The sequence below is a fragment of the Poeciliopsis prolifica genome, unplaced genomic scaffold, assembly GCF_027474105.1.
Source record: "Poeciliopsis prolifica strain line A6 unplaced genomic scaffold, Auburn_PproV2 SCAFFOLD156, whole genome shotgun sequence".
In the NCBI taxonomy this organism is placed as follows: Eukaryota; Metazoa; Chordata; class Actinopteri; order Cyprinodontiformes; family Poeciliidae; genus Poeciliopsis; species Poeciliopsis prolifica.
In genome coordinates, this window is record NW_026562531.1 from 226,002 (window position 1) to 253,099 (window position 27,098).

At 49.4% G+C, this 27,098-nt stretch overlaps 3 protein-coding genes across 3 annotated transcripts; 2 read left to right on the top strand and 1 right to left on the bottom strand.

Annotated features, from left to right (window-relative positions):
• Positions 1 to 1,475: 1,475 nt before the first annotated feature.
• On the bottom strand, positions 1,476 to 8,216 carry LOC129356104 (nuclear receptor coactivator 4-like). Its single transcript, XM_055025716.1, is given in 12 exon segments — positions 1,476 to 1,879; positions 1,951 to 2,043; positions 2,122 to 2,331; positions 2,399 to 2,613; positions 2,616 to 3,051; positions 3,180 to 3,305; positions 3,376 to 3,456; positions 3,527 to 3,635; positions 3,746 to 3,837; positions 3,920 to 4,060; positions 4,709 to 4,832; positions 8,028 to 8,216. Coding segments are annotated over 12 exon segments (1,671 nt in total). The 5' UTR covers positions 8,066 to 8,216; the 3' UTR covers positions 1,476 to 1,873.
• A 2,126-nt stretch (positions 8,217 to 10,342) lies between these two features.
• On the top strand, positions 10,343 to 17,056 carry LOC129356106 (protein YIPF3-like). Its single transcript, XM_055025717.1, has 9 exons — positions 10,343 to 10,588; positions 14,962 to 15,165; positions 15,256 to 15,362; positions 15,436 to 15,481; positions 15,559 to 15,650; positions 15,730 to 15,860; positions 15,926 to 16,038; positions 16,121 to 16,244; positions 16,604 to 17,056. The coding sequence occupies exons 1-9, from the start codon at positions 10,523 to 10,525 to the stop codon at positions 16,702 to 16,704; spliced, it is 984 nt and encodes a 327-aa protein (XP_054881692.1). The 5' UTR covers positions 10,343 to 10,522; the 3' UTR covers positions 16,705 to 17,056.
• A 3,210-nt stretch (positions 17,057 to 20,266) lies between these two features.
• Positions 20,267 to 22,957, top strand: LOC129356111 (2'-deoxynucleoside 5'-phosphate N-hydrolase 1-like). The gene is made up of 4 exons (XM_055025721.1): positions 20,267 to 20,473; positions 22,427 to 22,510; positions 22,566 to 22,679; positions 22,747 to 22,957. The coding sequence occupies exons 1-4, from the start codon at positions 20,338 to 20,340 to the stop codon at positions 22,935 to 22,937; spliced, it is 525 nt and encodes a 174-aa protein (XP_054881696.1). The 5' UTR covers positions 20,267 to 20,337; the 3' UTR covers positions 22,938 to 22,957.
• Positions 22,958 to 27,098: the final 4,141 nt, after the last annotated feature.

The following is a 27,098-nucleotide window of genomic DNA, read 5'->3' on the forward strand; positions in this document are numbered from 1 at the left end:
ACAAAGGGGCCCCTTTGTGGCCCCAAGCGGCTGCTTGGTTTGCTTTGCTTTGGGCCGGCCCTGGTTGGGCCCATCCGTTCCACTAATTGCTGGCTGACTGTTTTATGCAGGGCCGCAGCGTTACTAGATGTTCGTTTTCTAATTTTATTCAGGTTGAATTGGATGTTTTTGTTCTTTATGTTGGTGGTTTTCATTCGGTAGGGCTGCCGCAGCAGATCCTTCAGTTTCCTTCAGTTACTTAATATGGATGCATTCAATAATATGAATGCATGAATTCAATGTTTTAATGTGTTTGATTGGTTTGAATAAATTATTTAATAGGGTTAGTAATTTCTGTTTTTACAGTTTTATCTCTGCTTCCTTCTAGAGTTTGATTTTCTTGTTAGTCTGTCCAGTTTGGATTGTTTGTCTCCTTGCCGGGTAACAACCCTCCAGAATTTTGTCTTTGTGGCTGTTGGGCCCCGGTCTTGTTGGGCCCCGCTCTGCTGGGGCCCCGCTCTGCTGGGGCCCCGCTCTGCTGGGGCCCCGCTCTGTGCATGTGATCACTCTGCAGTGAAGGTTGCAGTGGTTTCCAGGGTCTGTCTGCCTGATGTGGTTTGAATTATGATTGATGAAGTTAACAGGAAACCCTCTTATTGGTGCAACAGTAAATATTAACTCACTTTATTCTGGTTGTTGTTTTTTACTCTTCATCATAACACCAAGTACTTCAGTTTTGACAAACGGTCCCGTTGTACTGGACCTGTGGGGTCACCATGGTAACCGCCTCTGGGTCAGGCCCCTGCAATGGCTCTCAGCGGCCAGCGGGGGGCGCTGTCTGTCCCGCTGAGAAATGAACCTCCTTCCCAAACAGGAAGCAGCTGCAGGACGGGGGAATTCACAATAAAAGCTCAGAACTTCCCAGGCTCCTCCTCTTCCCAGGTGAGTCACCTGCTGACAGGAAGCTCGGATCAGGAGGAAGGCCCTGCTGCTGTGGCTGGGAGACCCCAGTCATCTTCTGATGATGTCATAGTGACATCATCACATGGTTTATCAGCAGCATCCTTCTGGTGGGCGTGGCCAGAGCACCGTTAACCAGGAAGTTTATCAGTACCAGGGTGGAGCCGGATCAGAACCTGAACCGGGCCTCCAGAACCTAAAGAGCTCATCATGGTTGGAACTCCTGAGGATCTTCAAGAGTTCTTGTTTCATTCTGATCATCCAGAACTGGGTCACAGCAGCAGAACCATCTGGATACTTTACAGGTCCAATTCATATCCAGAACCCTGAAACAGAACAAGCAGAAACAGGTCCAGTTGATCTGCAGGCTGGTTCTATATAGAAGGAAACCCAGACGGTTCCGTCTGACCCACAGCGACAGGAAGTGGAACCAACCAATCAGAGGTCTTACGGCCTTCCTCATCCAATCAGATTGTGTGTTTCCACATGCAGGATGCTAATTGGCTGGCTTCATAATGATGTCACACACACCGTGATGATGTCAGCATTTTTATTACTGCAGAAAATAAATGACAAAGCACCAACCAGTTCTGACGTGACTCGCTGAGCATGCTGGGAAACTGAGTTCCTCCCAGCAGCTGTGAGGTCAGCAGAGGAAACAATAAAAGATTCAAATTAAACCTAAAAGTAAAGCTACAAGCTCAAACATTCAGCAATTGGCTACACTGACTGATGACATCACTGATCAATATCAAGTAAAGTGGCAAGTTTCAGCTCCGATCCAGTCTACTGATTGGACGAGGGCGGAGCCTCAGGATGGTGATGTCACAGGAAGAAGGCGGTCATGTGAGCGATGGCGTTGTGCGCTCATCGTCAGCGATAAAGTGACTTCCAGGAGAGAAGAAGAAGAAAGATCCTCTTCATTACCATGTGGTCACATCTGGAAGGAAACAGGAAGTGGATGTTAGAAGCCAGCCTATCAGGCGGTCCGATCAGCTGCAGGTAACTCACCTGGACAGCAGTGCTGTGCAGCCATTTTTCCTTGTCTCCGCCCATCTTCATGCAGGAGAAAAGCTCACAGACGGCAGGAAGAGCCAGACGCTCCTGGACAGGAAACAGGAAGTACAATTCACCAGGCTGGAAGGAATTGGTTTCAAACCAATCTGAGCCGGTCTGACCTACCTGAGCCTGGCTCCTCTTCTTCAGCAGCCACTTGTCATCCTCCTCCTCCTCGGCCGCTGCTCCTCTGGAGGCTGATCCTGGCAGCACCCACAGGTCGGCCTGCAGGGGGCGCTGGAACGGGGAGCAGGTCTGGTTCTGGGAGGCGTGGCTCCTCTTCAGGTTCTCCTGGGCGGCTCCTGGGTGCAGCCAGGTCTCCAGGATGGCCTGAACCTGCAGCAGAGAAGTGTTACCGCCACCATCCATGGCCGACAGCAGCTCTCACCTGATTGGCTGATACCTTCTGCTCCTGCTGCCTGTGGAAGCCGGTGGGCGGGGCGTTCTTCACAGCAGGTACGCCGTTCTTGTCCAGGCCCTCCTGCTGCAGCAGCCAGCGGCTCAGCGCCTCCTTCCCACAGTTCTCCTCGCAGACGCAGTCGCCGTAGGAGGAGCACGTCTCGTTGGCCCTGCAGGTCTGCCTCAGTGGCGCCACCTGCTGCAGCCAGAGCTCCAGGTTGGGGGCGGAGCCAGGGCCGGGGTGGGCGGGGCCTTCAGGCACCGCAGCTGGCCCAGGTTCTCTATCTCCATAGTGCGGCCGGTCTGGTGGCAGGAGGAGCAGTCGGCGGCGCCGCGGCCGGCCAGCCAGTCGCCGGAGGCCCACTCCTCCTGGAAGGGCCTCAGCACTTGGCGCCAGCGCTCGCCATCACTCATCGCCAAGGTAACGGTGGGCGGGGTCACCAGCCAATCACTCAGCTCCTCCTCGCTCAGCTCTGACTCATCGATCTTCTCAATGGAGAAGGAGGAGCTACAGCTGCTGCTGGCCCGCTCCCTGCCCACCTGGTTCTGGTTCTGGTTCTGGTCCTGGTTCTGGTCCTTCAGGAGCCACGCCTCCAGGTCCCTCAGCTGGCCCCAGGCCTTCAGAAAGTCCATGGAGGCCAGGACAGGACAGGAAGTCTGCCAAACAAGAACCACTCTGGGTCAGGCTCCGCCCACCAGAACCAACAGATCAGACAGAACAGGAGTCAGCTGATTGGTGGTCCACCAGAACCACCAGGTTCTGGCTCTGATGGTGCTCTGCTCACCTTGGTCTCCTTCTGCTTCAGCAGCCAATCCTGAGGGTTCTTACTGGCCTGGTAACCAATCAGAGAGCTGCTGCTAGCTGGACGTTTCCCCAGCAGCCAATCGCCCAGAGCCGCCGCCTCCAGCTGCTGCAAACAGAACTAGATCCAGTCAGACCAGAACCAGGAGCAGAACCAGTCAGTTCTGACCCAAACTCACCTGGTGTCTGGCTCCAAGTGAGCAGCTCTGAACCTGGGCTCTCAGAGGGGTGGGGCTCCGGGAGGCCACGCCCTCCTCTGCCTGCACACCAGAACAAGCCGGATCAGAACCGGAGCTCCTCCACAGATCACCTGACAGAGCGGTGCGTTACCTGGGCGGCGATGCTGCCGAACGAGGTGATGGCCTGCCTCAGGGAGCGGGAGTCGGCATGGAAACGCATCTCAGGGGTTTCCTCAGGGGCCAGGCTGAGAGAGGCCAACCTGCACAGCCAGGAGGAGAAAACAAACGCACCTCCGTTCATCAGAGGGCAGAGGAGGACCGGGCGGCTGTGTGTGTGTGTGTGTGTGTGTGTGTGTGTGTGTGTTCCTACTTCTCCATGCAGCTGGTCAGCTGGTTGCTCAGGTCGTTGTTGCTGTTGGAGTTCTGCAGCTGATGGGCGATGACCTCAAACTGACCTCTGAGCTGCAGGACCAGAACCACAGCGTAAGAACCAGGTCCAGGTCCTGTGTGTGTGTGTGTGTGTGTGTGTGTGTGTGTGCATTACCCGGTGCAGCTGGTGCAGCTGGTGTTGCAGCGTCTCTGTCTTGAGGTTCTCCAGCAGCTCTATCTGCCCCAGCAGCCAGACCTCCCTGCAGCGCAGCGCCTCCTGCTGGCGGCTCATGCAGCTCTGCAGCTCCGACCGCACCTGGAGGGACAGCAGGTGAAGCAGGTGAAGCTCCGGCTGCCGATTGGCTGACCTCACTGTAACCGTGGAAACAGCAGCAGCAGGGCGCCCGGACAGAACTGAGGGCGTAAAGAACCGGGTCGATCCACAGAACAGAACCTCCGATCAGAAACCCAGAACCTGCCAGCAGAACCTCTGACGGGTCAGACGGGTCCAACAGCTGGAGCTCAGTCTCTGTGAGGAGACGCTTATAGTCAGGTTGACCCCACCCTGACTCCGCCCTCTCTCCACGTTTAACAGTTGACTCAGCCACAGGATCATGGAGGTTCTGGTTCTGGTCAGACCACAAACCCGAACAGACTGAGTCAGCGCTGAGAAAGATGAAAGAGACTGAGTGTGGCTGGAGAACAGAACCAGAAGCAGGAGCTGACCCGGTCCAGAAACAACCGTGTTCCCTTCTCCAGCCACCAGTCAGCTGGGTGGTTCTGGTCTGGTTCTCAGAGCCGGTTCTGGCAGCTGATTGGACCAGAACTGGGCTGGGGGGAGCTGAAAGTTTTCTCATAATATTGAGATCAATGTCATGATCAGAACTTTATCAGGGCCATGCTGCAGTAAGTCAAGTTCTGAGAGGTTCTGCTGGGCTCAGAACCAGGTTGGGTGGACACTGACCTCTCTGGCGCTGTCCCTCAGCTGCTGCTCGGCCTTCAGAACCGACCCGATGGCGTCCTCCAGCTGGTCCTGGGCCTCCTGGCACAGCTTCATGCTGCTCACTGCTGCCCCCGCTGGAGACATCCTGAACAGCAGCAGAGGAAGGATGATGACCGGCTTTGTTCTATTAGCAAAGTTAAACACGCTCAACTGTATTTCATATGGAACTGGATGAGGTCAGGCGGCTCAGTGAGCTGCAGGATCCTGTCTGGTCGACTGGAACACGATAAACGTCGAGTCGACCAGTGGCAAACGCTTCACAGCAACTTGGAGGCTTTATCAGCTAAATTCATGGCCAATATTGATAAAAACCTGCTTTCCCTAAGTCTATTATGCAGAATTACACAAACAAGAAACAGATTATTCTTCCTGAGTGGCAGAGAAAAGTCTGAAAAGTTGCACAAAGTCAGGTCTGACGTTTTCTCTCAAACAGTGGCTGGTACTGATGATCTGTGGATAGCTGCACAGTTAGGAGTTAAATTATCTGACTGGCCACAACAGAACATCACAAACCTAACTAATCATGACCCGACCGCTTGGTTAGAGTTGGATCCAGCGCTGCATCCCGCTGATCAGCAGCGCCTCTCTGAACCGACATGCAGACGGAGAGCGCCCCCTTCAGGCCCTCAGGGTGAAGCCTGGACTTTATTCCAGATGTTCTCAGACAATATTTTTATAAGTTTTCTCTAGAAGCTTCATAGCAGGCTGACGCCGATCAGTTGGAGGGATAAAAAAGCCTGACATCATGCCTTATTGCCCCACGTTACTCTGGTGTTCTTTCATTCCATTTTCTCAGCACTAGCTGCCTTTATTTGACATCAATCCAACAGGAAGGGGCAGAGAGGCCCAGCGAGTCAGACTCCAGATACCTGGTCTACGGTGTCCATGCAGCGCCGCCGCCGCAGCAGCGCCAGCCGCAGCGCCACGCCGCCGCCGCAGCAGCGCCGCCGCCGCAGCAGCAGCGCCGCCGCCTCTATTCCAGTAGCCTTTGCTGGTATCTTCAGTTTCTCTTTGGTAAATTATTTACATTTTTATACAATTGGAGCTTTCTGATGAACTCTCCTCGTTCACTTTCTTTCATTTTCTTGGAAAAATCAGTTTGTCACTGACTGGGACCAGCAGAGTAACGAATGGGCCAGTTGGTGGCGCTCTAGCAATAGGTGCATTTCGTCACCGTCGTTACCTGGATCCTGATTGAAAGGCCAGCCTGTCGTCATGGTTACCAGTCAATCGTGGTGTTTCAGGTTCAGTTTTATAATATTTATGTTTCTGAGTTTTATTGTTATTAAATTGTGTTATGTTGATAAAGACATCTGGGGCTGTCCAAATGGACAGATCCGGACCAGAACAGAACCTCTCTCTGAGCTGCTATTTTCCACCCTGGCCCGGTTCTGATCTGCTCTCCCACCTGGCCGGTTCGGGTCATGCTGTGGTTGTGGGAGGAAGCGGGTCAGCGCTGTGGCCCGTTCTGAAACAAAGCGCCTCCTCTGACTCAGCTGTTTGTGAACATGGCTCCTTTATGCTGCGGGTCATAACGGGTCAGAACCACAACCCAAAGGGGATTACACCAGTCATCCCACTGAACCACCAAAACCACGTCTGGACCGGACCTGTGGTACCAGAGTGGGCGGGGCTTATCAGCAGCCAGCCTGGATAAGTTGCAGGCCGTTTCTAAACACTCTGCAGCTGGCTGACCTTTGACCCCTGAGCTAGTCTGTTGCTATGGAGACCAAGGTTTAAATGGGGTAGGTGGTCTGGTTTCAGCCAATCAGACGCAGGACACTGAAGGAGGTCACAGAGGTTCTGCTGACTGAATAGAATCAGAAGAAATGGGTCCAGAACTGACCACTGATCAATAATCAAGGCTGCTGCAGCTGCCACCTAACCTGACCTCTGACCTCTCTGAGGAACTTCCACCTGGAACCAAGAATCAGAGACGTGTCAGCAGGAAGCCAAGTTGAACCGGCAGAACTCCTTGTTCTGGGGGAAACATCCAGATACCAGAGAGAGAGAACACCAACGTCAGCAACTCTCTCTCTCTCACACACACACACACACACACACACACACACACACACACACACACACACACACACACACACACACAGACCTGAGGATGTGAAGCCAGGCGCTTCAGAACAGAACCTTCCTTTACTTGGGGAAGATCAGCCTGTCAGCAGCGGGTCAAAGGTCAGCAGCAGCTTGAACGTTCAGGTAAACACAAAAACAACAACAAGATGGCCGATCACCTGATGGTGTCATCTGGTTCCTCTGAGTCCAAAACACCTTCATCCCTCACTGGCTTCCAGAACCACACAGAACCAGCTGATCCACCTGACACTAGCAGACGTGACCGAACTTACCCAGTTCGGACTGACCCTGGTTCTGAACTGTTCTTCATAGCAACAGGAAGCAGCACAACCGTTCGGCCAAACTGTTCTCAAACCATCCGGTTCGGACTGAATTCTTCCTTCGACCGGAACCGGGTCGCTCTGCTTTCACCGCAGATCTTTAATCTCAGCAGAAATGTTCTGGAAACAACCCAGGATTAAACTCTTACCTATTTTTCCTTCTCAGACAAAAAACGCTCCGCTTCGCACTGAACGACTCTGTTCTCGCGATATCCTGCGCTAAACGCTCTCACACACCGAGAACTCAAAGGGACGCCATTACTGTCTGTACAGAAGCACGTAGACACCACAAACACTGAGAGTGAGGGCGGAATCAGCTGGGAACAGCCAATGAGGACGGCGGGAGGCAGTATCTCACTCTGGAACAGCCGCTTTTCAGGACTCTAAGCCCCGGAACAGCCGGAGATTGACGGCTCGGGACAGGCCGAGAGTTCTGTCCCGAGCGAAACTCTTACCTAGAGACCGGAATATCCCGGGGTTCCCCTCTATGCCCCTTACTGACCGCCATGTTGTCTCCTGGCCTCCGTCACACCAGCTACAACTGCTAACTGTCATTACAGCCACTCTGACTACATACTGTGTTCATGTTAACGTAAACCTGAGATGAGAAGCTCATCTACCAGCTCGCATTCAGCAAGATGGCGCTACAATCAGTGCCGAATATTCAATATGATTAAAATGCGACAGACCGGACGGTTAGGAAAAATATCTTGTTCAGCCCGGGCAACGTGTCTCTGTCGCGCAAGGAACATAAACACTGAGCTGAAGATCCGAAAAGAAGAGCCGAAAAGCTCCAATTAGTCAGAAAACATTTATGAAACACCAGAAAATCCCACGGCGAAACGGAGCCGCTCTGGAGCTTCACTCACCGCGTGGCTTTGCTCTGCAGTCTGGACTTGGAGGTCATAAATTATCCGAACCGGTTCGGTATCACTGCAGCCCAAAAACGATTGGTGAACGCCGAGCGCCTCAACGGAACCCCGGCTGCTGACCCACAGTCACTACGTCACGGAAAGACAGCAGCCGAATGTCGCGATAACTGGAAGGAAATGCTCGTTAGTAGAAGACAGAGTGAAGCTGCCCCCTGCTGGTAAAAAAGCAGAACCAGAACCATCACTGGACTTTCTGTTCCTCCAGCCCGATTTTCAACTGGAACCAGAACTCTGGTCCACTGGGCCTCAGTCCTGTTCTGGTTCTGACTGTGGAGATGATGACGACGATAAGATGGCTTCTTTATTAAACCAAGAAACCCCTGACCAGCTCTGATCATCTTCATCAGAAATCTTTGGGAACATTGAGTGTCTTCAGATTCGCTGTAACACAGACTGCTACAGCAGAGCCTTCATTTCCCTTTTGCGTCAATAGCGTATTTTGAATAATCCTTAAATTTAACTAAAGAAAAAAATCTATTCATTCAAATATGTCAGAAGGAAGATGGAAACATTTTATTGTAAATTAGGACTTTTATGAAAACTATTGAGACAGAAAAATGTTTTTTTAAATTGAGCAGCAGATCAATCAAACTTTACTATTCACTAAAACACATAGAACTGCAGCAAATAAACAAAAGATTTAACGTTTGGATCTCTAAATGGAGGGAACTCCTCAGACTGAACTCAGCACAGAAACACTGAAGGACCAGAACCGGACCAGAACCAGGAGTCAGCGGTTCAGTGAGTGCGCTGTGGAGGAACCAGGAACAAACTTTGAGGACCTCTGGAGGAGAACATGGAGAAAAACATGCAGTTTTTAAAAAATTGAAATCACAATTTTTTTTCTCCTGACTTAAAAAAATGATTTGCAAAACAAAATTCTTTGCACATGTCAGAAATCTTTGTTTGCGATTCTCACATGACATCTGGGCAGAGCCTGGAATCAAACCAAAGATTTCTGATGTGTGCAAATAAAAGTTTATGTTTGCCCGTTCACTGATGACAGAAGCAGTTTGATTGATTATTACATACATTATATCAATCATGGTAATTCAGGATGAATTCTTTCTATTTCTAAATGAAATAGAAATGGAATAGAATAGAAATGTTGGACTTTTATTTACCTAACACTAGAATAAATGCAATGTGCATCATGCTCCAAAGAAAATGAGAAAGTTGGACACATATCCATGATGGAGATGATTCTGGTTTTGGACAAGTGATGTGCCCCTATTGCATAAGACACCTGGCTGCCTCACCTGCAGCCTCACCTGCTGCGTCACCTGCAGCCTCACCTGCTGCCTCACCTGCAGCCTCACCTGCTGCGTCACCTGCAGCCTCACCTGCTGCGTCACCTGCTGCCTCACCTGCAGCCTCACCCTGAAGCCTCACCTGCAGCCTCACCTGCAGCCTCACCTGCAGCCTCACCTGCTGCCTCACCTGCAGCCTCACCTGCAGCCTCACCTGAAGCCTCACCGGCAGCCTCACCTGCTGCCTCACCTGAAGCCTCACCGGCAGCCTCACCTGCTGCCTCACCTGAAGCCTCACCTGCAGCCTCACCTGCTGCGTCACCTGAAGCCTCACCTGAAGCCTCACCTGCTGCGTCACCTGACAGTAGCAAGCCGACTCCAGCTTTGGCACCAAAAATTATCTTTTAATTCACCAAAAACTGTTCTGTAATCTCTGGGATATTTGCTAGCTTGAGCTCCGCAGTTAACCGCCTTATCTCACTGTGCGACAGGCAAGTGCGTCGTGGGTCACGGGCAAAAGGTCAAAGGTAACAATGTGACCGGAGGGCTTGCAAAATAATAATAATAATAATTATTATTATTATTATAATTGTAGTACATGTGTCAGAAATAGTAAATGTGTCATGGAGCAAAAGGGGCAGGTGCTCAGCCCTGCTTGCCCCCCCCCCCCCCCCCCCCCTGCACTTACCTGTTCCTGCTTCTTGTTCAGCCCAGAAACCCACACCAGCTCATCAGTTTTTACCCCAGGCTCAGGATCAGCACTGATGATCCCACCCCCGTTTGCTTGGATATTTCTTCACACCTCTCTGTCGCGCTCTTCTTGTTCCTTCCTGCGCTTTGCTGTCATACTTTCTGTTACCCGCCATCGTGAGAGATCCCTCCCTGAGTCCACATCTTCTCCCGCTTTGGGCTGAAATGACTCTCCATAGCAGTAGCAAATGAATCTCTGTGGTGAACTCAGCCGCCTGAGTCGGATCTCAGAAAGGCGCCGGAATTCTCATCGTGAATGGAAACCTCGCGATATCTCCTTCGTCCACGAAGGCTCTGTAACGTCACAAACACAAACATCGGCGGATGTGATCGGTACCGGTCCAGTTTAGAGTCCGCCAGAAGTCCACAGACACCAGAACCAGCGACTATCCGAACCCCGGGACCCGGAGCTGAAGCTGCCGCCGCGTGAGGATGTCTGCCGGGACCGGGAGCCGGAGCACGGAGCCCTGGGGAGGGTTCGACGACCAGCTCATCCAGGTGGGTCAAACCTGGGATAACTAGCAGCTAGCGAACCGAGAGCCTAATTAATTGTTGCTAGCAGTCCGGCCAGCAGATGACCCCACTGGCTAAGCTAATGTTAGCCTCCGCTGACAGAACCAACCGACCCGCCAACCTGCTAACTGGAGGAACGGATCCGACCGGATCAGGAGCTTCTGATGGGTATCACCATCAGGTTCTGGTTCTGATCACAGGTTCGAACACTGACCCGGTGTTATGGATTAACTGGTGGCAAAATTAACTGGGTGAAACCTTCTCGCACCGCAGATGTTTCTGAATTGTAGGTGGCTGTGTTGATGCCTGCTAAAAAATGCTACTTGTGTGACAAAACCATTTGCAAAACTTTCCTTTAAATCCCGTTTGAAGCAAATACGTTTTTTGTTACATGTGAAAATTACGTTTCAAAACAAGTTTCTACAGAGCAGCGATCAGTTCGCTTCATTGGATCAGAACCAGGTCAATGAGAAACAGGACCACCCCATCCAGGTTCACCAGAATCAATTCATTTCCTGTCATGAACAGCAGAATGTGAGCCTGAGTGGAAGCTTTTCTAACCAGCACTGATCGATTATTGATCATTGAATCGGCTCTCAGCTTCCTGTAATGGGCGATATTAACATTTCCATCCTGCTGAGAGTTTCTGGCTCTGCAACCAAAATGTTTCTGAACTTCATCCTGTAGAGACTCGACCTGTCACAGGAAGTGACTCGACCTGTCACAGGAAGTGACTCGACCTGTCACAGGAAGTGACTCGACCTGTCACAGGAAGTGACTCGACCTGTCACAGGAAGTGACTCGACCTGTCACAGGAAGTGACTCGACCTGTCACAGGAAGTGATGCTGAGCGATGAGGTCATCACATTGAATCAACTTTAAATCACTGATGTGTTGCTGTGTGTTTACTAACAGTAACGTCCATCAATCATCTCAATGACATAAAGTTATAATAATCAACATTATGATCATATCTACAGTCTCCACTGGGAACCAGTTTGGATTTGGCATTAACCAGTGAGCCCACGGGTCCTCAGCGCTGCTGCCTGGAGACTTTAGGCGTCTGATTCGTTTCCTGATCAAAATGATTAGAAAATGTCTTTGATCTTTTCAAAACAACAATAATAATTATTAGCATGTGAAGGAAAATTGATAAATATATTGAAATATCAGCGAAATATCAGCATTTTGAGGACTTACAACCTGTTATTGATCCTGATCCAATGACCCTATTATTGATCCTGATCCAATAATCCTGTTATTGATCCTGATCCAATTACCCTGTTATTGATCCTGATCCAATAATCCTGTTATTGATCCTGATCCAATGACCTGTTATTGATCCTGATCCAATAATCCTGTTATTGATCCTGATCCAATGAGCCTGTTATTGATCCTGATCCAATGACCCTATTATTGATCCTGATCCAATAATCCTGTTATTGATCCTGATCCAATGACCCTGTTATTGATCCTGATCCAATAATCCCGTTATTGATCCTGATCCAATGACCCTATTATTGATCCTGATCCAATAATCCTGTTATTGATCCTGATCCAATGACCCTGTTATTGATCCTGATCCAATGACCCTGTTATTGATCCTGATCCAATGACCCTATTATTGATCCTGATCCAATAATCCTGTTATTGATCCTCCAATGACCCTGTTATTGATCCTGATCCAATAATCCTGTTATTGATCCTGATCCAATGACCCTATTATTGATCCTGATCCAATAATCCTGTTATTGATCCTGATCCAATGACCCTGTTATTGATCCTGATCCAATAATCCTGTTATTGATCCTGATCCAATGAGCCTGTTATTGATCCTGATCCAATAATCCTGTTATTGATCCTGATCCAATGACCCTGTTATTGATCCTGATCCAATAATCCTGTTATTGATCCTGATCCAATGAGCCTGTTATTGATCCTGATCCAATAATCCTGTTATTGATCCTGATCCAATGACCCTGTTATTGATCCTGATCCAATGACCCTATTATTGATCCTGATCCAATAATCCTGTTATTGATCCTGATCCAATGATCCCGTTATTGATCCTGATCCAATGACCCTGTTATTGATCCTGGTCACCTTGCGCTGTAAGAAGTAAACCTGGATTAACTTGTGAAACGTTCAGAATCTTAGTTTGAGTGAAGATTTTAACAGTTTCTGATGTAAAAATTTATAAGACAATAGTTTCTGTCTCTTATGGTTGAGTGTTGGAGTCACTTGATGAAAAGAATAAAGCTGTTTAGTTAAATTAAAAGACAAAATATCAACAATAGAGAATAAATGCCACATAGATCTGCAGTAGCCATGACTTCTATAAATAAGCAGCGCCCCGTTGCTTTGGTATCGTCTCTGAATGCGTGGAATGAAACATCATTTTTCCAGCAAAAGTCCTGCCATGCGTTTGATCCAGTCGAGATCCACTGCAGCCTTCTGCTGAGATTGTTGCCTTCATTTCTTTTCCCATTTCCTCTTGATGTATTCTGGATTCTCATGTTTAGATAGCTTATATCGTTATATAATTTGGAGATAATTCTGCTGTCTCGTCCAGGTTTAATTAGTGATAAAAATGAAACTTGAATCGCTTTCTGTCATCCGTTCTTTAAAACATCTATTAAAATAATGTCTCTCCTGCAGGTACCGAAAGAAATCATGTTTTCCAGTCTGTGATCCTTCTGTAAGGTTTCAAAACTCTGAAATATCTCTTTGTGGGAAAATGAGTAACAGGTAGTTGATCCTTTTCAGGTCCTCCAGTTGATCTTTTTAATCATTTATGGCTCTTTAAGATTTATCAGGGATGAATCTTTGAGATCTGTTTCCATCTTCCATTGACGAGTTTCAGCCTCTGAAGGAACATAGAAATCAGGACAACTTCTGACAAATCTGCATGTTTTGGTGATTTTGTAGATTAATGTAAAATAAAAAAGGCAACATAGCATGTTAGACCAATAAACATCTTTCTAATTAGTTATTACCGAGATCTTCATGGGCTTCTTACAGAATCTGATGGTTTTTCAAGCTCATCGCCTTGTTTACTTCCTGGTTCAGTAAAGGGGTCCTAAAAAGCCACGCCCACACCAACATCTGCCAGCTGCCGCCACCAGTTAACCCATAACACCAGAACCAGTCCATCCGAAGGTTCTGGAGTTATTCTTTATTTATTCAAACAACTCCAGAACCAATTCATTGAACTGAAACAGAACCAGAATTTTATCCACATCCATTTTCCTGACCATCAGCTTCTTTGCCTGAATTTCACAGAAATGGACCCGACCTCCCCTCGGTTCTGGTCAGTTTAAGCCTGAAACCAGAAATAAACCCGGTTCTACTAAGACTAGAACCGGGTCGGTGGGGAACATTGATGGTTCTGATCAGGTTTGTTCAGCTGGACTGAACCGGGTCTGAAACCATCAAAGTGTTTCTGGACCCAACATCTGGACCTCTGCTGGTTCTGAAAGACCCACTTCATTTTCTGATTAGGATTGTTGTAAGTATTACTTTAGTAATTGATTATTCTGATGATTAATGGAGTAATCGAATAAAACATTTGATAAAATAAAATTCTGCCATATGAAAATTATGGCACAATTCTGTTAATATCAATATTAATGCTGATATTCAATATGTAGTTTTCTAAACTACTTTTCTGTAGTTTAGAAAAGAAACCTGAGACAATAAAAGTTCATAGTTCAAGTTAACCTGGACAACAATCTGAAGCTACATGGACTTTAATAATCAACCAGTTTCATGGATGAACTCTGCCCAGACTCTTACTAGCTTCGTGTTAGCCTTAGCTTTGTGTTCATGTTAGCATTGTGTTAGCGTCAACTTTACGTTAGCTTTAGCTTTGTGTTTGAGTCAACTTTATATTAGCTTTAGCTTTGTATTCAAGTTAGCATTGAGTTAGCTCGAGCTTTATGTTAGCTTTAGCTTTGTATTAGCATCGGCTTTGTGTTTTTGGTAGCTTTATGTTAGCTTTAGCTTTGTGAGCATTGAGTTAGCTCGAGCTTTATGTTAGCTTTGGCCTCATCAGCCGTCAGCTACGTGTTTTGTCAGTGACAGGATTAACAGTACAGCCCCCAGCTCTCTAGCGCCACCATGTGCTTGTCCTCTACCTGCTCTGAGATGGACAGACGTTTATTTCCGGGTTCTTCCATTAAACGTCATCAGCACCGCCATGTTCAGTCCAACGGTGAAACACTGAAGAGTTGCTGGTTCTGGTTACACAGCTGAATAAATTGACCCGGTACCGGGAACAGCTGGATGTCCTGGTCCTCAAACGGACCTGACCTAACCCGGTCCGTTTGGTATCAGCACCGGCTATGATGCGTCCTCAGGGCGGCGGTGCGGCGGTCATCGACATGGAGAACATGGACGACACGTCGGGCTCCAGTTTCGAGGACGTTGGCGAGCTGCACCAGAGGATGAGGGAGGAACAGGAAGTGGCCGAGGAGGCGGCGGCCGCCGACGCCGACGGCGCTGACGACTTCCTTGGTGTGAAGGGGCTAAAAGGTCAGCTGGGTCGGCAGGTGGCGGACGAGGTGAGTGCGTGCCGACGGATGGGAGCTGGAATGTTGCTATGGTGACGAGAGGATGCTATAAGCCCCGCCCCCTCCCTCTGTTTCCTCCAGGTGTGGCAGGCGGGGAAGCGGCAGGCGTCCAGAGCCTTCAACCTCTACGCCAACATCGACATCCTCAGGCCGTACTTTGACGTGGAGCCCGCCCAGGTGCGCTGCAGGTGAGAACTCCACTTCCTGCGTCCTGTCAGCTGCTTCCTGATCCCATGCTAAGCTAGCCTTTCCCCTCGCCAGGTTGCTGGAGTCCATGATACCCGTCCGCATGATCACCTTCCCCCAGGTAAACCCCGCCCCTCTTGCAGTAAGCCCCGCCCTCTCCAGGTGAGCTCCAGGTGAGCTGCTGTGCTTCCTCTGCAGAAGGTGGCGGGGGAGCTGTACGGCCCTCTGATGCTGGTCTTCACCCTGGTGGCCATCTTGCTGCACGGCATGAAGACTTCGGGACCGTCATTGTAAGCCCGCCCCCGGCCTGTCCTCACCTGTCCTCACCTGTCCTCACCTGTCCTCACCTGTCCCTCCTTCCGTCACTAGGTGGAGGGCACCCTCATGGGGACGGCCATCGGGAGTGCTTCGGCTACTGGCTCGGCGTTTCCTGCTTCGTCTTCTTCTTGGCCTACCTGGTCAACGCTCAGATCACCTTGCTGCAAATGCTCTCCCTGCTGGTGGGTACTGCACCTCCCCTGCCCCCCAGCTCCCCCTGACATCACTTCCTGTCTCCTGTCGCCAGGGTTACGGCCTGTTCGGGCATTGCGTGGTCCTCCTGGTCACTACAACATCCACTTCCACTTCCTGTTCTACGGCCTGTGGCTGCTGCTGGGCGGACTGTCCACGCTGCGCATGGTAGGACTGCGTTTCCCATCAACCCCTGCCTCAGCCCCGTTTCCCATCAGCCCCTGCTCCTCATTCCCTGTGTGTCCTGCAGGTGGCGGTGTTGCTCTCCCGGACGGTGGGCCAGACGCCGCGGCTGCTGCTCTGCGGTTCCCTGGCGCTGCTGCACATGAGCTTCCTGCTGTACCTGCACTTCAGCTACCACCGCATTCTGGAAGGTCAGAATCGGGTCAGAACCAGAACCGGGTCCGAACACAGAGCTGATTGGACCACGTCTCGTCGTGTTCGACTTTAGTGAATGGGTTTCCTGGGTTTGTTGAGACGATGCGTCCCAGTGGAACGGATCGGTTCCGTTACACACCGAGACCTTATTATGAAAACAATTTTACTGGATGGATGGTTGATGGAACCAGTTCACCCAGTTTAACCATCAGAGAGAAAAACTCGCCATGTTTATAGCAGCATGTTTATAGCATATCGCGGCCCGGTTCTGCAGCTCCGGATCCAAATGTTCTCTCGGGATTGGGCGGCTCATTTGGGTCAGAACCGACTCATGATCTGCTTGGTTCTGTTCCAGGTCTGCTAGACTCTCTGGAAGGACCCGACCCGGCGGCCATGGAGAGGGTGGCCCGAAACGTTCACCAGGTGACCCTGAACGCCACCGCCAGGAGTCTGTGAAGGGCCCAGTGAGAGCTCGGTCCGGATCCGGTCAGGGTCCGGTCCGGATCCGGTCCGGGCTCGGTCCGGATCCGGTCAGGGTCCAGTCCGGGCTCGGTCCGGATCCGGTCAGGGTCCGGTCCGGGCTCGGTCAGGGTTTCTTTCTCTCTGGTTCTGGTTCTCTGGGTTTCTCTCTCCTTCTGCTCTCCATACCTTCAGCGTCTTTATTATTGTTTTTATCTTTGTTGTTTATTACAGATGTTGCGTTTGAGTCAGTTAGAAACTCTGGGAAATCTCAGTTTGTCTAACCTTCACAGAAACTGAAACATGTCAGTGTGTTCAACATGTTAATAAAGATTTGATTCCCATCTAATGGTTCTGAACTGGCAACAGGTGCAGTTCTGTATTTCTGCCACCAGGCGGCACAGCCTACCATAACAAACAAACTGATGGTTCCCTCCTTACCCCAGCTAACCCCAACAGGTCAGACTGAGGCATAAAGGATCCAGCTGCAGGAGTTGGAACACAGTCTGCTGCGATCCGTGCAGAATGTGCTCCAATTATAGAGGGGTCACACTCTTAAGCCTCCTTAGCAAGGTCTATTCAAGGGTCCTGGAGAGGAGGGTCCGTCGGATAGTCGTACCTCAGATTCAGGAAGAGCAGTGTGATTCTTTTTTCTGGTCGTGGAACACTGGACCAGCTCTACAACCCCAGCAGAGTCCAGGAGGTGTATGGGAGTTCCCCAACCGGTCTACATGTGTTTTGTGGACTTGGAGAAGGTGTTTGACCGTGTCCCTCAGGGTGTCCAGTGGGGGTTCTCCAGGAGTTTGGGGGTACCGGGCCCTTTGATACAGGCTGTCAGGTCCCTGTACGACCGGTGTCAGAGTCTGGTCCGCATTGCCGGCAGTAAGTCGGGCTCGTTTCTGGTGAGAGTTGAACTCCGCCAGGACTGCCCTTTGTCACCGATTCTGTTCATTACTTTCATGGACAGAATCTCTAGGTGCAGTCAAGGCGTTGAGGGGATCCGATTTGGTGGCCTCAGGATCGCATCTCTGCTTTTTGCGGATGATGTGGTTCGTTGGCTCCATCAGGTTGTAATCTCTGCAGCTCTCGCTGGAGCGGTTCGCAGCCGAGTGCGAAGCGGCCGGGATGATGATGATCAGTGCCTCCTAATCTGAGGCCGTGGTCTTGAGCCGGAAAAGGGTAGAGTGCCTTCTCCGGGTCGAGGGGGATGTCTTGCCCCGAATGGAGGAGTTCAAAAGATCCGAATGGATCTTGTTCACGAATGAGAGAAGGGAATGGGAGATCGACAGACGGATTGGAGTAGGGTCTACAGTGAAGCGATGAAACTGTACCGGTCCATCAAAGTGAAGAGCAAAGCTATCGATTTATTGGTCGATCTACGTTCCTACCTTCTTCTATGGTCATGAGCTTTGGGTCATGACCGACAGAACGAATACATGGGTCATTCGATCATGACCCATGATCGAATACAAGCGGCCGAAATGGGTTTCCTCCGTTGGGTGGCTGGGCTCTCCCTTCAAGAGAGAAGCTCAGTCATCCGGGAGGGACTCAGAGTAGAGCCGCTGCTCCTTCACATCGAGAGGAGCCAGTTGAGGCTCAGGCATCTGGTCAGGATGCTTCCTGGACGCCTTCCTGGTGGAGATCCCACTGGGAGGAGACCCGGGAAGACCCAGGACACTCTGGAGGGACTTTGTCTCCCGGCTGGCCTGGGAACATCTCAGGTTCCCCCGAAGTGGCTGGAAGAGGGAAGTCTGGGCCTCCCTTCTTAAGCTGCAACCCCCGCGACCCCGGATAAGCGGCAGATGATGGATGGATGGAAGTAATATTGATGATAATAATGTAGCAACAGGAGGATTCATATGTTAGCATTAATATACATCAGTAGTTCGATAATTCAGTCAGGTATCTGATGATGCAACACATCTCAGAGATTTCAAATATAACTGCAATAAAGATAAAAATGTTAAAAACTGTGGCTCATCTCAGCTGTCTGTTTATGAATAAACAAAATCTTAGGTTACATATTTGAGCTCTATTGTTTTGCAGTAACACTCCATAAGTTACCATAACTCTAGAAATAGATTCAGGAAGTGCAATTTTCAGTTTGATCCGCCTTTCTGATCAGTCCCAGAATATTTCGGTCTGACTGCGTTCATGACTTGCTTTATCGTTTATTGTCATCGATATCAAAGCGATCTCAAACTTGCAAAAAATGTTTTTTTTAAATTATTTTTCAGGAAATAAAGTTTCTTGGGGTCATTGGATGATATGTTATTATATCTGTATTCTGATGAATAAATGGTTTTGATATCATATGATCTGGTAAATTCAGCTTTTGGGGGAAAGAATTGATATTTTGCACAGAATTGTTGTAGTTTAACATGCAGCCATTAAGTGTCTAATATATTCTCCTGCAGCCAATCCGTAAAATAAGACTTTATTGTGACGTATGAATCTGTTATTGCATATGATGGACAGCATTTTCCAGACAGTAACATTTTATGGAACTGATAGTTTAATAAGAAATTTATGTTTATTGAAAACAGCTACAAGTTTTAGACCATTATTGTGTTAATATATAATGAGAGAGACAATACCAACATAACTGAGAATTATTCATTATTAATCCAGTTGGCTACTTTCAGACGCCATCTTTGATTTCTTTGACCTATGACCTTTCCTGTGGCCTGTTCCTCCCAATAAAGTTGATTGGGTTAATAGTTTTAACGACAGCAGCAGGTTGACGATATCAATCTGGACAAATTTCCATGTTTGAGGAGTAAATTGGTCCTGAAGCCGTGAGTGAAGTTTGGATTTATCGTCTTTAATCTTGTTTTCAAAACTTCAGGTTCTGAAAAAGTTTGGTTGGATCCGTTATGGTTGGAAGCTGCTTGTTTGAACGCAGCAGTGACGTCATATTAACTGCTGACGCGTCTGATTTCTCAGTGTCTGCACCGATCTGATCATGAATTGTTCATATTCCTAAATTACAGAGAAAAGTGGAAATGAGATGAAATATTAATGTTAAATCAGCAGCAAAGCCTCCAGGGAGTTTCACACAAATATTAATGTTTGGATATAAACCAATAATTAAGTTCCTACAATTTACTCCAAAACATAAATGATCCAAAACTGAGAATAAGAATTGATTATTGATCAATAATGATCATTACTCTCTCCGCCATCTTGTCCTGGTGTTATCTGTCCCCTCACTATCAGCAGCAGGTCCTCTAAGCCCCGCCCCCGCAGGCTGAGCTCTCTCCCTTTAGCTCCTCCCACACAGGTGAGTTCAGGTACCTTCTGCTCTCCACAGTAAATGTCTCTGACTTGGTGAAACTTCATTTCTTGCTACGTCATTGAACTCGTGTTCAGTCCTGCAAGGTGTTTTTGGAGGTCAAAGGTCTTTCATTGTGGGAGGGACAATCAAAACAGAAAACTCAAGAGGCTGATCAATGATCAATACTGATGGATATCGATGGGTCCTCGGCTGCATCTATGTCGCCACGGGAACCGGAAATAACTCTTTAAGGGGAAGCGGAAACAATGAGCGCTCCGCGGGAACAGGCCGGAAGTGGAACCGCGGCTCAGACAGCCAACAGCAGAGGCGGTTCGGAACCGGCCCGGTCCAGCATGAAGATCTATTTCTGCGGCAGCATCCGGGGCGGCAGGTCGGACCAGCTGCTCTACCGGAGGATCGTGAACGCGCTGAGCAGATACGGGAGCGTGCTCACTGAACACGTGGCTTGCGCCGAGCTCGGCGACTCAGGTGGGACGCGCATGCGCTTTTGAGTTTTTGATGGCCCGGACCCAGGCGGGTCGGAGCCTCTGATACTGAGGAAGAGGAAGGCGCTGGAGCCAAAAGGGAGATTTAAAGCCAAAGAATGAGCAGATGCGTCCTGATTAATAGCTATTCAACACTGTAAGAGTTAAGCAGTGCCTGGAGCACCTATTGCTCCACGTTAGCACAACATTAGCAGAGCTAGCGCTCTGGGGAGCAAAGCTATGCTAGCATCACCCTTCTCCCCAAAATCAGCATTTAGCTGTTTCATGCATTAGCTGTGTTCAGCACACTGAATGGAGAAATTCAATGTAAGACAACATGCTAGTGACGGCGTTTAAGCTAACATTAGCATTTTGGCTCATGTTAGCTCACGCTCTAGTTTAAACCTACCGAATGGAGTCAGTCCTCATTGGTCAACATGCTATTGATAGGATTTAGCTAAGTTTAGCATTGATGCTAAATGTTAGCATCAGAACGCTGGTTCTACCCGACGGGCCCACTTTGGAACGTCTTCAGAAACGTTCTACTTCATCAATAAAGTCTTTGCCTTGGTGATGCAACTCTTAACATTTTGTCGTTTTCAGGAAGTCTGTAGATTTGCTCAACAATCACAAAATCCACCAACATTCCTGTGAAGAATGATCACAATAAGTCGTTGCCTTTTCCTGCCTGGTTCTGCTGAGCGCTCAGAAACCGCAGCCCTTCGTAGAAGAGAGGCCAGTCTGGGAGCAGATCCACCGTGAGGCTCCGGGCTACGGCGGCCCATTAGCCGCTGCTACGGCGGCCCATTAGCCGCTGCTACGGCGGCCCATTAGCCGCTGCTACGGCGGCCCATTAGCCGCTGCTACGGCGGCCCATTAGCCGCTGCTACGGCGGCCCATTAGCCGCTGCTACGGCGGCCCATTAGCCGCTGCTACGGCGGCCCATTAGCCGCTGCTACGGCGGCGCATTAGCCGCTGCTACGGCGGCCCATTAGCCGCTGCTACGGCGGCCCATTAGCCGCTGCTACGGCGGCCCATTAGCCGCTGCTACGGCGGCCCATTAGCCGCTGCTACGGCGGCCCATTAGCCGCTGCTACGGCGGCCCATTAGCCGCTGCTACGGCGGCCCATTAGCCGCTGCTACGGCGGCCCATTAGCCGCTGCTACGGCGGCCCATTAGCCGCTGCTACGGCTAGTGACGTCCCCCTGCGGTGCCTTTCCAGTTTCTAGACGTTTTTGGCTTGAATAGGAGCGCCGATGTTGGGATGTGTCACAGATCTCCATCTGTCTGGATTCAAACCCAGAAACAGTTTGGTTTCTGTCAGTTTGGCTGGTAGCGTCTTTAAGCAGCTGCTTCACTGATCGTCTGTCCAGGGAGTAGATGTTTGGGTCGCTTGTTTCTGAGTGAACTGAATTGAAACACAGCGGCTTCATATTGTCAGGTGCAGCATCAGGCTGTGACCCACAGACATGTTAGAGTGCTGCAGGTCAAACGTTTCACCCAGCTGATTCCCTTGGATCTGACCTTGCTGTCGTAGCGTTGACCATTAATAGCAAAATATTACGTCCCCTTTTCAGATTCTCGGCTTGGCTGCAAATCCTGAGCATGGAGTCCTCTCAGTGACCTTCCAAGCAGCAGGTCACTGAGAGGCTCAGGATTTGCAAAATAATGTTCAAAGCTGTTAACAACCAGCTGCTGCTGCAGAGTTACTGTCTGCTAACGATGCAGGAACAGGAAGGAAACAAGGTGGCCATATTGGTGGGCATGTCTCAAGAAATCTGCTTTTATTTGAAATCTTCTCTTTCAAGCTAGAGCTGCTCAGGATGTTTGGGACCAAATGGCCACAATGTTCATTAGTTCATGAATGAATTTGTTCAGGATTGATGAATTGCATTGCTGCTGCTGATTGGTTATTGGTCATGTGATGTCAATGACCAGCTGTGCTCTGACTGGTCAGGAGAGAGAGGTCCAGCAGGGGGCGACAGAGCCATCCATGACCGAGACCTGGCCTGGCTGCGCAGTCTGACGGTAAGACCGGATCGTAGCGTCGGTCCCAGAGGGGTGGGTCGCTCACCTCTGACCCCTATGTGTCTCAGTGGTGGTTGCCGAGGTGACGCGGCCGTCCCTGGGCGTCGGCTACGAGTTGGGCCGGGCCTTGGACATGGAGGACAAGAAGGTGCTGTGTTTGTTCCGGCCGTCGTCAGGACGAGGTGAGGTCACTTCCTGTGCAGGTTGATGTGATTTGGTCATCAGGGTGTTAACTTCCTGCCTCTGCAGCGCTGTCGGCCATGATCCGAGGGGCGGCGGATGGGCGGCGCTTCCTGGTGGTGGACTACAGCGAGGAACAGCTGGAGGGGGTTCTGGACCGGTTCTTCAGTCCAGACTCAACGCCAAGCAGCAGGTCACTGAGACCAATTAGTCACCATGGTGTCGTCCACAGGGGAAGGCGGGTTTGTTTGAACTTATAATAATAGTAATAAAAACCACTAATGAGCATCATCATCATCATCAGCAGCAGCAGCAGCACAAAGGTCAGAGGTGACGGGGAGACATAGTTTGTCTAGCAGAAAGGTCGTGAACCCTGAACTTGTCCAGAATATCTTTCTTCCTTATTTTTTGATATTTTAGTATCTGATGTTTGACTTATAACTGAGGAGCAGCAACAGTTTATTAAATGTCTCTTTGTCCAAAACGTTATTAAAAATGATCTTTCATCAAAGATTGATTTCCTGGTTGTTTGCAGAATATCTGAGACATGAACCGTGTCAGAGGAATCGTCTCCATGTGAAAGGAAGAGCTTCCTCTGCTCCACTGATCGTTGGAGCATTTCTGTTGTGACAACATCTCCAATCAATAACCCTTATTGATTGATGATTAGCAGTGACACATTGTAGAGGATAAATTCAATTTATTATAAGATTCCCTTCATCGTTATACATGTTTAACCAGTGATTCTGTTCCATCCAGATGTGAGTAAAAAGTGATTTATTCTGATAAAATATTCACATCATTGCAGATATTACAGTAATGACATCACAGTCTCTGTATTTCAGCAGATTAAAGTCGATTTAGAGTTTTAAAAAGTAGGCGGAATCTCCCTTTAGCGAATCAGAAGCTGACTTCAGTTTGAGAACCAGCAGGGGTCCGGATGTTCCCAGAACCGGGTCCGACTGGACGACCGTGGACTAAATGTTGTTTATAGACTAAACGACCTGCCAAAATAAAAGCAGCTTATTTCAACAACCGTGGAGGCGATGTGCTTTTATTTTGGCAGGTTTCTTGGTAGCTATGGTGACGGAACTGCAGCTGAATTTGTTTCTCTGATTGTTTATGAATAACTGATCATGTAACGGGTCAATATTGATGTTGACTGATGATACTGTGATAAATCATTGAGCAGGTGTTGTTTATCTGAGCTACCTGTCAATCCGTCCTACCTGAACACTACGTCACATTCTGCTGACTCAGCAGATTTCTTCTCCTACCTGTGGAAGTTTCATTCAGGTGTTTTATTTCATTGCATCAGAAACTTTATTTATTTTCTAGCAGCTTTCATGAAGCTGCTGGATTACTAGCAGAATTCTGGCTTTAGTTTGGTCCAGTCATCATCAGGACTGAATATGTTTTTGAGCTATACTTTTAAAATACTTTAGTTTAATTACACTTTTTATTAATGATCAAACTTTGCTAAATAGATGTGGGACTGAAGTTGTCAAGGCCTGTAATATCAGTGCATATGAATCATATCCCATCATTTCAGTGACTTGTTGTGGCTGATGCTGATAACATATAATATATATATAATATAAAGTATTAATGCACAAAAAAGATCTGTGGTGATCTAGATTAGTGTTTAATTCCAATAAAAGCTGTTTCCATCTGATCCGGTTTTATTCTAACAAACGCCTCTGTGTCTCAGATATTAACAGCTAGATATTGTAGGAAAGGATCAGCTGCATCTGCAGCTTTTCATTTCAACTTTGGTAGGATATTCAGATGAAGGAAGTGATCTGCTTCTGGTTTCATCATCACATCATTGTTCAATGCTAAGCTAACCAGAACTGCTAAGCTTCCAGTCACTAAATGATCCAATTATTGAACATTAACAAGCCGCTGCAGTTTGTTTGTAACATGGCGGTAGCAGCTTTAGACGGTAGCACGGACAGACAGAGCCAGCTGTCGATCCGTGCTGCGGTAGGGAAATCTGACGAGTAGCTCAGATCGTCAGAACAGGGTCAGTGAGAAAAGGCCGAAATCTCGCGAGAAACTTCGTGTTTTCAGCTGTATTCCCTCCTGTGCCGCTGGGGGCGGTAAATCCGACCTCCGCTTTCACCGCAGCAGCAGAAGAAGGAGCCCACCAAAACACCCGCTGAACCGCCCGTCCAGGTCTGCTCTGACTGGAACCGAACCGAGCCCAGCCGAACATGACGAGTCTGAAGGAGTCCGTTTCCGGCGGCTGCAACGTGCTCACGTGATCACAGAGGAACTTCCGGAGCGGAGACAGAAAGGAGGCAGGTGAGACCCGAACCTCACCTGGATACGCGGTTCGGCTCTGTGCTGCGGTTCGAGAGGTTTCTGGATCACCGGGCTCTGCGGTTCCGGCTCTGTGGATCCTGGTCCAATCAGAGGAAGCAGACCGGAACTGCCTCACATCCGGTTTAACCCGGATTATGTGATGGGTGTGGAGCGATTCAGAACCACCCAGAAGGTTCTGATGGACCTGATAGCTTCATGCTTGACCCGTTGGATCAGAGCAGTCTGGTCCGGTTCCGAACAAGTTCTCCAGGTTCTTGTTCTGAACCGTCGCCCCAGTAGAAGTTTCTGGTTGCAGCTCACAACCTTGAAGACAAAAATCGACCCATTAGAATGATTAGAAGCTGGTACCAGAACCAGGAGGAACCAAGCCAGAAGAGAGGCTCCTCCTAGTTCTGGTCCTGGTTCTGGTCCTGGTTCTGGTTCTGGTCCTGTTTCTAGTTCAGGTCTGGGTCGATCCGTCTCCGGGTCGGTCTGGGTCCGGGTCGATCCGTCTCCGGGTCGGGTCTGGGTCGGTCCGGGTCCGGGTCGGGTCCGGGTCGGTCCGGGTCCGGGTCGATCCGTCTCCGGGTCGGGTCCGGGTCGATCCTGCAGCCCAGCACAGTTGGAGGTGGACCAGATGGTCCGGTGAACTGGTACCAGCCGACCTGGACAAAGTTGTCAGGGTTTCCCAGGCGACCTGCTCAGCCCAGCGGGGGGTCCGCCGTGTTTCTGTTGTAAAAATGTTAAATTGACAGGAAATGTAAACATATTACTGGGTAATTATGAATTAGAGGAAAACATGGAGAGTGAAACTATTGAAACCGTCACCGGTCTAAACAACAAATCCAATTTTCCATGAATATGAATTATTTGCACTTTTGTTCAATCCACATTAAGGCAGCGGCTCCTTGGGGCCCCCAGGGCTCTTTGGGGCCCCCATGGCTTCAGGGGCCCCCAGGGCTTCAGGGGCCACCATGGCTTCAGGGGCCCCCATGGCTTCAGGGGCCCCCAGGGCTTCAGGGGCCCCCAGGGCTCCTGGGGCCGCCAGGGCTTCAGGGGCCCCCAGGGCTTCAGGGGCCCCCAGGGCTTCAGGGGCCCCCAGGGCTTCAGGGGCCCCCAGGGCTTCAGGGGCCCCCAGGGCTTCAGGGGCCAGAAATAATCATATTTTAACACAGAAGCAGAAATGAAACCTTCTTTTATTGAGATGATCAATGCTGCTAAATTTGATGTCACAGTTTTAACATAAACTAAAAGATTTTAAATTGTTTAACATTTAAATGTACTTTTAAGGAGCTGGAAAGTTTATTTTATAAAAGATCAAAGAACAATATTCATAGTTAGATTGTTTGTTACCACAGCAACAACCTGATGCTGAGTTTGTTGACAAATATAAATTAATAAACTGTAATTAGAACTGATAGTTTTCAGGTTGGCCAGTTAATCTACTTTAATCTCCCAGATTAAATCCAACAGAAGCTGCTAGAGGTTCTGATGTTTTAGCAGCAAGAGGGGCCCAACAGTCAGGTTCTGCCCCACAGTCAGGTTCTGCCCCAACAGTCAGGTTCTGCCCCACAGTCAGGTTCTGCCCCAACAGTCAGGTTCTGCCCCAACAGTCAGGTTCTGCCCCACAGTCAGGTTCTGCCCCACAGTCAGGTTCTGCCCCAACAGTCAGGTTCTGCCCCAACAGTCAGGTTCTGCCCCAACAGTCAGGTTCTGCCCCAACAGTCAGGTTCTGCCCCACAGTCAGGTTCTGCCCCACAGTCAGGTTCTGCCCCAACAGTCAGGTTCTGCCCCAACAGTCAGGTTCTGCCCCACAGTCAGGTTCTGCCCCACAGTCAGGCAGCTAGCCTGTTAGCTCAGCACATGGCAGCTAGCCTGTTAGCTCAGCACATGGCAGCTAGCCTGTTAGCTCAGCACATGGCAGCTAGCCTGTTAGCTCAACAAATGGCAGCTAGCTTGTTAGCTCAGCACATGGCAGCTAGTCTGTTAGCTCAGCAAATGGCAGCTAGCCTGTTAGCTCAACAAATGGCAGCTAGCCTGTTAGCTCAGCACATGGCAGCTAGCCTGTTAGCTCAGCACATGGCAGCTAGCCTGTTAGCTCAACAAATGGCAGC